This window comes from Danio aesculapii, chromosome 7 (assembly GCF_903798145.1).
Source record: "Danio aesculapii chromosome 7, fDanAes4.1, whole genome shotgun sequence".
NCBI lineage: Eukaryota > Metazoa > Chordata > Actinopteri > Cypriniformes > Danionidae > Danio > Danio aesculapii.
This window is the reverse complement of record NC_079441.1, coordinates 54,986,936-54,999,344: the sequence shown is the minus strand read 5'-3', so window position 1 is coordinate 54,999,344 and position 12,409 is coordinate 54,986,936. Positions and strand designations below refer to the sequence as shown.

At 34.1% G+C, this 12,409-nt stretch overlaps 1 protein-coding gene across 2 annotated transcripts in view; it reads left to right on the top strand.

Moving 5' to 3' along the window:
• The window catches only part of ank2b (ankyrin 2b, neuronal), a 165,224-nt gene that overhangs the window by 48,777 nt on the left and 104,038 nt on the right, over positions 1 to 12,409 (top strand). The window contains exons 6-7 of one of the 2 annotated variants that reach the window (XM_056462193.1): positions 1,917 to 2,102; positions 6,322 to 6,345. In XM_056462193.1, the coding sequence (XP_056318168.1) occupies positions 1,917 to 2,102; positions 6,322 to 6,345 (210 nt within the window). The remainder of the gene's footprint in view (positions 1 to 1,916; positions 2,103 to 6,321; positions 6,346 to 12,409) is intronic. The other variant, XM_056462194.1, reaches the window with a different exon arrangement.

The window sequence follows — 12,409 nt, the reverse complement described above, 5'->3', positions numbered from 1 at the left end:
CTGTGAATTTTTATAAGTTTTATAAGTTTAAAGTGTTTTTAAAACAGAGCATGTTTGAAATCGCTACGTAACCGATATAATCACCACAGCCACATGGTGTCAGTAAACGCATATAAATGTGTGTGTTTGTACTGTAAACCAGTGTTAATTTTGACAGCAAATTCTATTTTAGTTTTAGTCATATTTTAGTCTTCTGGATCATTTTAGTTTTAGTCTAGTTTTAGTTGACTAAATTTGTGCACTCAGTCCCATAGCTCTGTTAACTCACGTAGAGGAATTCTGAAGCGAAAATGTGTGTAATAATAAAAGCACGCTTCACTTCAAGGCAGTTTCGTTATATTGCATGCTGTATGCGACTCCCTGATAAGCAAAGATCATAGCACTACAATATCATTACATTCTTACAGACGTAAGAAATAATCACATTGCTTAAATAAAGTGATAAAGTAGTTCTCTAAAACAGTTTTTGTTTGGGGTACAGGTACACTGTAAATGGCTGTTGTCATGACGATCAAGGCAGAAGCAGAGAGCGCGTGAACCTAGAGCGAGTTAGCAGGTTAGCTAATCTGTATCCACAGCTAAAACGAACCAGGCGAGGAAACAGCTTCTCCAACAGTTGCCATCCCATTATAGTTGATGATGATGTAGCGTATGATGATGTAATCACATCCCACGTCTACTGTGGATCAGTTACTTTTCAAATGTGTGTGTGTGTGTGTGTGTGTGTGTGTGTATTTGTGAGTGTGTGTGTGTTATGTATCACACACCAAGATTAATTCTGATTGGATATTTACCAATAACCGTCCCTCAGTCACATTCTCGTCTTGTTTTTATAAGTCAACAAAAATGTCAGTATATTTTTATTATAGTTTTCGTCATCATCATAACTTTTATTTAGTTTTCGTTGGTAGAAACATGTTCGTCACGAAAATTATGACAAAAAATTTTCATCAGCAAAATTATCACTGCTGTGAACGGCATTTGAAAGGCTCAAATAAACTCCACCATAAGTACCTCAAAAAAACTTACTTGGCATTTTGACTGATGAGCTGTATTTCAGATTCATCTGTGGCTGTCTCTGTCACTGTGCTGTTTATCTGATGTAACACATGATGAGAAGTAGACACGCACGTGTAAACGGTGAGCAGGGAGAAGCAGCTCGTTTGCATTTAAAACTACAAAAACAGACTACAAAAACAGCTACAATGTATTCAGACAGCAAAATTGGTAGATTCTTGAGGCTATAATTGATAATTTGATGGGTTTTTTGAGCTGAAACTTTATAGACACATTCTAGAGACATCAAAGGATTGTCTTGTAAAAGGGGTAAAATTGGTGCCCTTTAATGCTTTATTAGCCATTACCTAAGTCTAACTAAATAAATTAACATCACCTTTGAGATTAAGAAATGTTTTTGTGGTTTTCATTAAACTACCTGTAATGTTAACTGTTGGAGCCTAACTGCACAGTATTAATGCACAACAGCCCTATAAATAATCACAGACTTTAAAAACAATTTTTCAGCATGTATTACAATAGATTAACATATAAAAAGTGTATAAAGCTAACTAATTAGGTTTCCAAGCATCTGGGACTGTTATGTACACCACTGTAAATACACCAATGTGAATATTCTTTACAAAAGCTCTCTAAAAGTTAAAATGCTAAATACTTCATCACTGTTTTGAGAAGTACCCACAACATCAACATTATCCATATTCATTACCATTGTATATTGAATTATTGGATATTAGCAAATGTCTACTCAGGATCAGTCATACATAAGTTAGGTATTTCTCATAATAACTTCAAATTTTTTTTATCTTTATTGATTTATAGTTGTCTTGTCATTGTCATGTCAGAATTATTGGAAAAATGCAAGGTCAGTTCACTTATATTCTGTTCTCATTTTGCAGGATGGCTTCACACCTCTAGCTATAGCACTTCAACAAGGCCATAATCAGGTGGTGTCCATCCTTCTAGAGAATGACACAAAGGGCAAAGTACGCCTGCCTGCCTTGCACATCGCAGCCCGCAAAGACGACACCAAATCTGCTGCCCTGCTGCTCCAAAACGACCACAATGCCGATGTTCAGTCAAAGGTAAATATGGGGGACCATATTCGGGAAAAAATAACCAAACTGACCCTAACCTAATTGTCAAACTAGTTGAAATATGGCTTAAAATTACAACAACAACAAAAAACAAGATACAGTTTTATGTGCATGTAAAGATTAATAAAATATTTATTTTTAATTTTTAATCTTTCATGAGATTCACAAATCTCAGCAGTTACACTTTATTTTATGTTGTGTTTCCATGTTACATGTTGTAATTGTACAGTTTTAGAGTGAGTTTATTTCATGTATTTATTACTAATTAACATGTTTGTACTATTGGTTTTAGGTTATAATTACGTGTAATTTACTGTTGCTAAAGCAGTAAGTACATGAAACATGTAACAAGGACATGCAAAATAAAGTGTTACACAAATCTCTGCATTCAGGTTTGACTCCAAGATTGTTCTCAATCTTTAAAATGAGTCAATTAATCATTCAGTCAGTAGTGAAACTGAATGTTTTCATTACATGTGTTTCTGTTAACTGTTAGTTGAATGTATTCTTATATACAGTAGAAATAAACTGCATTTTATGGAGTAATACAAAGGAAACACGTCTCACTGGATGCATGCTAGCACTAAAATAAATAAGAAAATCCACCCATTAAACTTTAGTTCAAAGAAACTAAAGTTTAACCATTTAAAGATGTCCTCCTTTAACTTCCATTTGACTTTTGGGATTGTGCTGCATAAACATTTTAGCTAACTTTACTGCTTTTCTTGTGGGATCGACCCTTTTGTTCTTGTTTTGTGAACTCTGACCTGTGCAAAGACATTTGGCCAATCTTTCAGTTGTACCGAGGAATACACACATTTAAAAGCTGCATGGTTTAAAGTGGGTTGCTGGGTCCAAATACATTGCATGCTTTGCATGTTACAAAGCAATTCCAGGTTGAAACAGACTAATATTTCACTCATGGTTTTATTACATTCACTGACATTCAAATTAAAAACATTAAGAATTAATATTGTAGTAGTTTTGTGTATGTATATGTTCATAAGGGTTAGCTTGCATTTATCTTTAAAGCACAAATGAAGCTTTTTTTTTTATGTGAATCTGTTCACTGAAAAATCTCCTGCTTCAAAAATGATCGTAAAAAGATCAAAAAATAAATCCATATTAATCATGCTGTAATCCAAGTCTTCTGAAGAGACATCATTACACAAATTTCAAAGATGCCAGCATTTTTCATTTGGAGATGAGCTAACCCTTTAGGACCAATTACTGTCAAATAGTTTATGTAGGTTTTAGGAGAATCATTTAATACTTCTAAATTCCCATCCATCCATAATCTGCATGTACTAATAGACAGATTCGGCATCTTGTCTTATTGTTCTTGTAAAACTGTCTTGTGGATGTTCAAGTCTGTGTGTGGGACATGGTATTAACTTCAGGATGTTTTTTTGTGGCATCCATTACTGTGCTAGATGAAATCTTTGTCTGTGTTTGTCTCTCTGCGTTTCTCTGTTTCTCTTCCCAGTATAAATGTGCCTGCGTCCTGTGTTTCCATCCTGATGCAATCCGGGTTTCAATGTTTATCTACTTATCCTCTACTTATCCATTACTCTTTTTTTTTTTTCCAGAATGTTATGTAATAACATTCCCTGTAAATATACAGAAACGCATGCACTTGCCCAGTGAATGTGCACAGACGCAGCCTACATTTGTGTGAAAGTGTGCATGAAAATCTGTTGTTTGTGAGACTGAATTTTTTTTTTTTTTAGGAATGCTAGAAGAGGTGTTTATTTTTCTTTAAAATGGCCAGTGGTTTGTACTGTCGGTGGTGTTTTAATTCTAATTCCAAAAGCATGGATTCTTTAAAGCAAGAATGCTTTTAAATGTAAAGCAAGTGCCACTTTTAATTTTAGTTTAAGCTAAAAGAGTTGAAATCATAAAATTTATATAAAATTTTAACCTTTTGCGCCTGTCTGTAAACGTACAATATCAATTTATTCAATGTTTAATCATTAGGTAGTTAAACATCTAATTTTGTTCATGTTTTGCTAGTAATGCTGTCTTTTGCAACATTGGCTCATTGCAAGTTTGTGCTACAGCCTATATCTTTGTGAAACTGCAGTTTCTAGGGATAATGATCACAATGGGGCAGAAATTCAGAAACAGGTTTTGTTCCTTTTCACACTAATGATATTCACAGAGACATGTTGTCCATGAATAAAGGTTTATTTTCATGGAGCATTTTGCACAACACCAAATAAATAACTCAAAACAACTTGCGTAACAATTGCTACGTTTACATCAGTAATCTTATTATTTGCCTTAATCAGAATAAAGCCCTGGTCAGATCCCATGATTTTTATTGTCGGTTATGAAAGTCACTATGTCAGATTATGCAAATTTTTTTTTTCTTGATAAAATCTTGACTTGTCATGGGTAACAAATGTGCCAAACTACACGTTCCTTCACAAGCAGTCATCCCATGACGTCAATGACGAGCATTATTTCCCAAAGCAGTCACAAGTGTTGCTATAACAAGATTTTTTTTCTTAATTTAAAATTTTTAAATATTATTTCAATCTCAATAAACACTGATGCTTGCAGACAACTAATAACAACATGATTTAAGGGCATTCCTTACGACATGGTTAGGATCAAACCTTTGATTTCTTTTTAATATTGCAATATTTAAAAAAAAAATCTAAATGTATATTTTCTTGCTGGGGTTGCGTATTAAACACTTCGCCTGAACCTGCCACGAGTGAGACAGAGAAAATAAAAGCACATCAGCAGCAAAGAAAAATTAGATGCTCAAGACATAATATTTAAAATATTGACAAATTTTATTTAAAAAATGTACAAATATGTTTGTGTATATAATTGCAAATATATTGCGTTTCATTTTTTATTTGACTTTAACTGCTGTTTGGCACTTTCGCTTTCATTCAGGAACATTTCATGCATGCCCCCCCGTAATAACTGAGATATTGGATGCGAGTATGAACTGCTGGAAGAGTGTTGTTTTAATGGAATTTCATACCGCATGCCGTATGGGAAAAAACCTCCGGCTTTCACGATGCATGTGTCTGTAGTCCTTCACTGACTCGATAGGTTCAGAGAATAGTGCCAAACAGACATGTGTGTATGGACTATCCTGTCGTAAATGCGCAAAAAATCTTACACAAAAGTAATAGTTTGATTGCGCTGTTTACATGTCTGTACTGCACTTCAATAATGCGACTAAAGTCGGCATACTACACTTGTCTTAATCTGATTTCTGTTTAGTTCGATTATGACCTTAATTGGATGAAAATAATCAAAAATCTCTGTTTACATGGTAGACACTTAATCAGAGCATTGTCTTAATTGTATTAAAATCAAATTATTGGTGTCAATGTAAATGTTCTCATTGTGTAGTATCTGTAATTGAATGTTTGCCTCACATATCTTTCCCCATGTGGGCAACTTTTCTTGTATATTCAGTTTGATGATTCAGTTAGATGATGGTGTTGATGGTTCCACAAAAGAGATAGAAGCAATGTAAAAACAAGGTAAAAAGAGTGCAGTTGATAAAACCAAACACTATTCGTTGGTTATAGACAAGGATTAAGTCCATGATTCCCTGTATTCAATTCAATTCAAGTTTATTTGCATAGTTCTTTTTACACCAAATATTTTTTTTAAAAGCAGCTTTACATGTGTACATGTTTAATGAAGTGTATGGTGTATGTATTGTCCTGGAAGTCCTCGATGGTGGGCATCATCTCTTCTATCTAAAACATACAACAAAACATACCTTTAGTAACATATTTCAGATTCACAAAACTCTACACAGCGCCTAAAAGGATTTGTCATATAAAATGTGCAACAAAACATACCCGAAGCAACGTACTTTTTTGCAAAAATGTAGGCTGAAATTTTGATATTTCCCAATGAGCCTCATTGATAGCTATTGGCATAAATGTACCAGCACAGAAATGTTTGGAAGACATGCATTCACAAGTGTATTTGTTTTAATGGCTGTTTGATTTTACAACTGAAACCTCATTCCAGATGTCATCTGATGTGAATTAGTGTCACTTTAATGGTTTGCTAGTGGCAGGCAGGATAATAAATATGGTCTCTCAGAGAAAAATGAAGACCTCTGGCTTCTCTGGCACAATTTGCATGCAGCTGCCATCTTAGAGTAAATGTGTTTGAGTGAAATATAACAACACTATTTCCTTCCCTGTTTTTGCTGCAACAGATGATGGTCAATAGAACAACTGAGGTAGAGATATCTAGTTCCTCATTCATCTTTGGAAAATCAAAAGCAGTTAATTTATTTCATCCATTCCTGGTCCTCTTTTTCGCATGTAGAACTGAGCTTTTCTGTTCATTACATTTTCAGCACTATTTAGTTTTTCTTTTTTGGACCTTTGCATGGCTGGTTATAATCTCATTGCAGCATCATCCAAAACCCTTTGCATATGTCATGTCACAAAGATCCATTTTAGTCGTGAAATGATTTGAGAATGTTTTTAATTTTGATCTTAGCAGTGATTGCTGATAGTGTTTCATTTGCATAAATAATACTTTTATAATTAGAGATAAACTGAAAAGCCAATAGTTCAAACATAGGCTCATTCAAAAAACTTAGCCCTATATACATTTCTGGAGATCGCAAATCATGTAGCCAGAGTTACCTATGGCTGCAATTCATCTTTAAAACTGATATGGGGCAGTATGACGCCGTTCCTTTTCTCGCTTACCAGCTGACAACTTACTTCCGTATGGATGGCTTTTCTGCTGTAACCAGTTTGTCTGGTAGCTCGACATGTACGTCGACGGACTTGAGACGCAGAGCAGAGTCGACAACTGTGTTTAAGTCAGGTGAAGAACTGTTCCAGAAAGCGGGTAAGACAAAAAACAGAAGCCAAAAAATAAAATAAACAAGTAAATTACAGGGTAAGAATGTGATAAAATCTGAAAACGTGGTAAAAATCACGGGGCTTTTCTTTTTCTGGATTGTTTTTTAAAACACTGTGGTTGGGTTTAGGGAAGGGGGTGGGTGGGCCAATCGTTGCTTTTTAAAACACTATTGGTTGGATTTAGGGAAGGGGGAGGGCGGGGGATATCAGTCAAGTTAGTCAAGCCTGATTATTATTTTTGCCTGGCACTGCATCGCGGACCTCTGCTGACTGCGCGAGCACCTCATGAAACGGGTGAGGCGTTTATACCTGAAGCGTTCGCTGTTGAGATATTTTTTAAAATGACAGGGGGCAGTCAAGAGAAACTAACCGTGAAATTAGACGGATAAACAGAGAAATAGGAAGTTTCCGGAAGTAGGTCATATCATTAATACCATTCAATATTTTTACACTAATTATTTTAATTATTTTTATAAATTATTTTAATGATTATAAAGATTTTTATGACCATATAAGATTTTTTTTTTTTAATAAAACGTTGATGCATCACTTGCTTTTGTTCATATCTTGGACAGTTTGACCTATGGAAGTTTATTAAAATATTAATGACAACAGAACATGGGTTGCTCTACAAGTTTTTAAATAACAAATATATTTTAGATATAGCCTGCTTCACAATTGACACATTACTCTCTGGCTAGTTTCTGTCCTCTACTTATGCTAAAAAGGCAATAATGGTCCAACAATCCTGACCATTATTACCAATAAAGCCTAGAAAAACAGGGCATCATTATATTGTAAACCGATGTTCCTTTCCAGTTATCAAAGAAATAATTTGTTCCTTACTTATAGTTTTGTAACTATTAAATTGTTTTAAATTCAAAATTGTGATATAAACATCTGTGGAAAACCTATAAATGGTGGAAAAACATATTCTGTAATTGTGTACCTGGGTCTCCACTTTTGCCATGGCCTCTTTTTGGCTTTAACAGACTTATCACTCAGGTTTTTCCAAACTTTTTAACAAAAACGTTGCTCCTTTTCCACGGCTGTTGCAATTTTTAGCCAAGAATTATTGGTCATCTCGTTATCCTATGATCACGCATGGATGGATCATAAAGATGTCTGTACAGTTGTGCCTGTTTCAGACAAAATCTCTTCAAAGGGTTTCATATTCAACTCAAATCAAATGTGGGGCCGCGTGAACAGTTTACTTGAGTCTCAAAAAAAATCATGCGCTCGGCCAGCCAAAATCATGTCACGCGCACTCAAAACGAACCTCTGTAAACACAGCGATGATGTCACATTTGCTGCTCGCACTCAATCGAACTAGCGTAAGTGTCAAGTATAAACCAGGCTTCAGTCAGTTGACAGCAGCCTCTGGTGGATTTACGTGAGAACAACAGGCACGAATGACACTCACAAGAGAAATTTGAAGCCTGAAAAAGCACACACAGCGGCCTTTGGTGGATTTGCGAAAACAAAACTGCAAAAAAACATAGCTCCTGGAACGTATTTTGATCACTCCAGAAATGTATATCGGGGTACGCAATCAGAATGAGCCTGGGTTGAATAGTTCAGACAGTGTCTGTCATCCTAATAATCCTCTTCATCATGAATTAATATTTCAATCTTTAGTTGGTTTTAATCTGCAAAGCACTTTACCTTACGATTGCAAACCTACCGCATGCTCTGTTGAGCTGAATTTTACACACTTTGTAGTTTGTAAGTGCTACATGCAAGTACCACAGAGGAATGACTGACTTCACAATTAATAGAGACGAGTGCAACACTGTCTTATATTGGCTTTGCTTCCTGCCAATATTAAACTACACACAAGTCTAAGGTAACCAGTCACATGGCTTTAATGAAATGGTCGTTTATTTAATTACTCTTACATTAAAGGTTAAACTGACCCCGGTGGCATGAATTTGCCTTTCAACGACAGTTGCTTGACTCCCAGCATGCATTAGTGGGATTGCATTAAGCTCTTTAATATTATTATATAGAGCCCATGCTAAAATGCATTTGGATGGATTAATCATTCTTTTTCAACATCCATACATCCAACAGAAATACTGTTTGAATGCTTGCAGGTGGCGTATCGGTTCTTCAACTGTTGCTGTTCAAATGATATCAGTTATGATGTATTAAAATGATTATGCTTTTTATTGATATTTAATATTGATAATTAAATCATACTCGAGCTGGATGTATGATTGCTTAAAACCCACTCTATATTAAGTGTCTTTGATTACTATGTACTAACATTTCAATCAGTTATTTGATGCAGTGGACTTATTGTGTACACATATCAGGCCCATAGCCAGGGGGGTTTCGGGTGGTTCAAAAGACCCACCCCTCACTGACAAAGCTTCAGAATTTGTCCCATACATGAGCTCATTTGTCCTATTTTGAATGCTATGCCATCATAAATAGTAAAAATAACCCATTTAAAAAGGCTTTAAGACCAAGTGGAATCCTCTGTTTGCTGTTGCGTCGGTGTGACTTTCGCTAATCAGTTTTGGCCAATGCGAAAAAAAATTTTTTCATGAGTTCAACATCCAGCTGTGCAAGAAAACATACAATCTGATGTACATGTACAATTGGTGACTCTTTAAAAGGAGCATTACCGGCACGAGTCATACCGCTGCCACTCAATGTGACTATGCCGCCAGGGGGCACAAAGACACGGGATGCGAACGGACAGAAATAGGCTATACAGCTGTAAATACTCTGCTACTTGTAGATGAAACAATGAAATAAAGCTTTGTAATTCCTTCATTAATCATTAAAAACTTGTTAACAAGCTTTATTATCATTGCAAACTTGCTAAGTGAAATGAGGATTCATTTTGGAAAGTAAAATTAAAGAAATAAAAGACAACTAAAATGAAAGTACAAACTTATATACAAATAAGTAGGCATAAATGAATAAATAAATAAATAAATAAATAAATAAATAAATAAAGAAAGAAAGAAAGAAAGAAAGAAAGAAAGCAGTGTTTTAGCCTAAATATAGAGAGATGTACAGTGTTTGTTATTTTAAAGTGATAGCACTAAGACAGTCAATAAATAAGATTTTTCATTCACGTTTTCATTTTCAGTTTTAATTTATGTTTTCGTTGTTGATCTCATTTTATGTCTCAATTACTGTACATAAAAAATACATGAAAAATTAAATAGGCCTAAATAATTATTTATTTAAATACATTACCAGCAAAACACAGAGAAACATTCCGGCACTATTTTATATAGGCCTACTATAATTTAAAAGAAAGCTGCAAAGTGGGCTATATTATTTTAATTCTAACCTATATTATTTTAATTCTAGCCTGTATTATTTTAATTATAGCCTATATTATTTTAATTCATTTCCTCTGTCACTCGCAGTTCAATGCATGCTCACTGCGCAAGATGAGAGACAACAAGGCAATATTGACCTTTTTTTTTATAGGTTATGGGCTACTATAGTAAATAATAATTTAGTTTTTACATATAGTATTGCATTAATTTGCATAGGCATTTTATAGTTTAAATAGGCCTAAAATGAATGCCTCAGTTCAGTGCAGTTATTATTTAAAACATAAACCTGCGTTTCTAATGACAGATGTGGGTGTCACAAAATACTTTTTAAACCAATGATTTTTTATGATTATTATTATTTAATGTGAACAACACTTAATAAACTGTTAAATGTAAATATTAAATGTATTCATCACACGCCTTATTGGAAAAAAACTGTATCAATTACAGTGCTTCCCGCAGTGTTGAAGTGAAGTTTCACAAATTTTGAGAGGAGCAAGTGATATGATTGAGCATGACTGACTGCTCATCTGTAATAAGTAAAAATTCAATCAGATTGACCCAAGCTTACAATAAATGTTTTTTCCCGACTTCTCTATCTTAGTTTAGGAAGAATCCCCCTTTCCACTCCATCTCCTCCTTTTCCTTCCTTTTCTAAGGGGAGCTCTCAAGACCTACCTGAACTCGGATTCCCTTATATGCTTATTGACCGGGCGGGAGCCTTGGGCTCAAGTATCTCTGAGCACCGAGTTCTGTCCCGGGACAACATGCCAAACCTGCTATTAATGCTAAGCATATCTAAGTGGGAACTCTTAAAATAGGGAACTCTTGCGGTGGGAGCCAGATTGAAACATACCATTTACCCACATCACATAAATAGTTAACTATATGCAACAAACAAAACATTTCATTTTTACCAATAATTTTATTTATTATTTATTTTATTTTATTTATTTATTATGACACTTTTTAATGGGTTAAAGTAAAAAAAAGACTCTTAAAAAAGTATGAAATAAATAATTTTTTATGCTATTCAGGAGACATGTGCACCCAATATGCTTTAAGTTATAAAGCAATATAAAGCAAGTTATAAAGCAAGTTATATATCTGCTTATAAGTTTAAAGCAATTTTGAATGGCAAAGCATTTTAGATATGTATATAAAATAGCCTATGTAATATATTTACATCATCAAATTAATAAAATAATCAGCAAATGAGAAATAAATGACAGAAAAGTTCATAAAAACAGACAATATCACTAAAAATGATCATAATTGCAAGATTAAAAAGTTGATTGACCATTACTAATGGTGTAAAATACATATATTTTGCAGCCAGTTTAGATGTCATTTCGTCCTCTCTGAGTATATAGCCAGTTTTTCTGAGTCATTTAGATTAAAAAATCTATTATGTACTTTTTTTCTCGGTATCGTGGCTGTGCGTGCGCTGTCAGCTGAATACAGGCCTAAATTAAATCTAAAAAGCAACTAGTCTGTGCGATGATATTTGTTCTTTTTTTTTTAAATAACGACCAATTTCAACTGCAAAGACAGTGAAGTCATCTTTCACTACTGTATTGTTTTTAAATTGAGAAAATATTTTACAAGTAACTTTTATTCAAAATCTTGTACCTTGGAAACAAACAAACAAAAAAAGACCAATCAAAGGTGTGAAGCACCAAAAGCAACCCAAATGTATTTAAATACTATTTTGGCTATTGTTGGTATTCATGATTTTTCAAATGTACTTTTTTGGTTATCATGACCATCCGACAATCTATTTCAGCTAAAATAGTGCTTAAAATGTCACTAAAATGCAGTATTTAAATCTTATAATTAAATAGTACCACAAAAAGCTCCACTTTTTGAGAAAAAAAGAACCACCCCTTTCACCAGGGTGGCTATGCGCCTGCATATGTTTCATATTTTACTCATAATTAAACTTATCTGTGGATATATTTGTGTCTATCGAAAACATAAAGCTGTTCACAGCTTTAACCATATCCCACACCAGCAACAGGAACACAATAAGTACACTGTATTTTTGATGTAAGTATAGATGACCAATATAAAGTGGGACCAGTACGAATGCTATGACAAATCGTCAACTTACAATTAT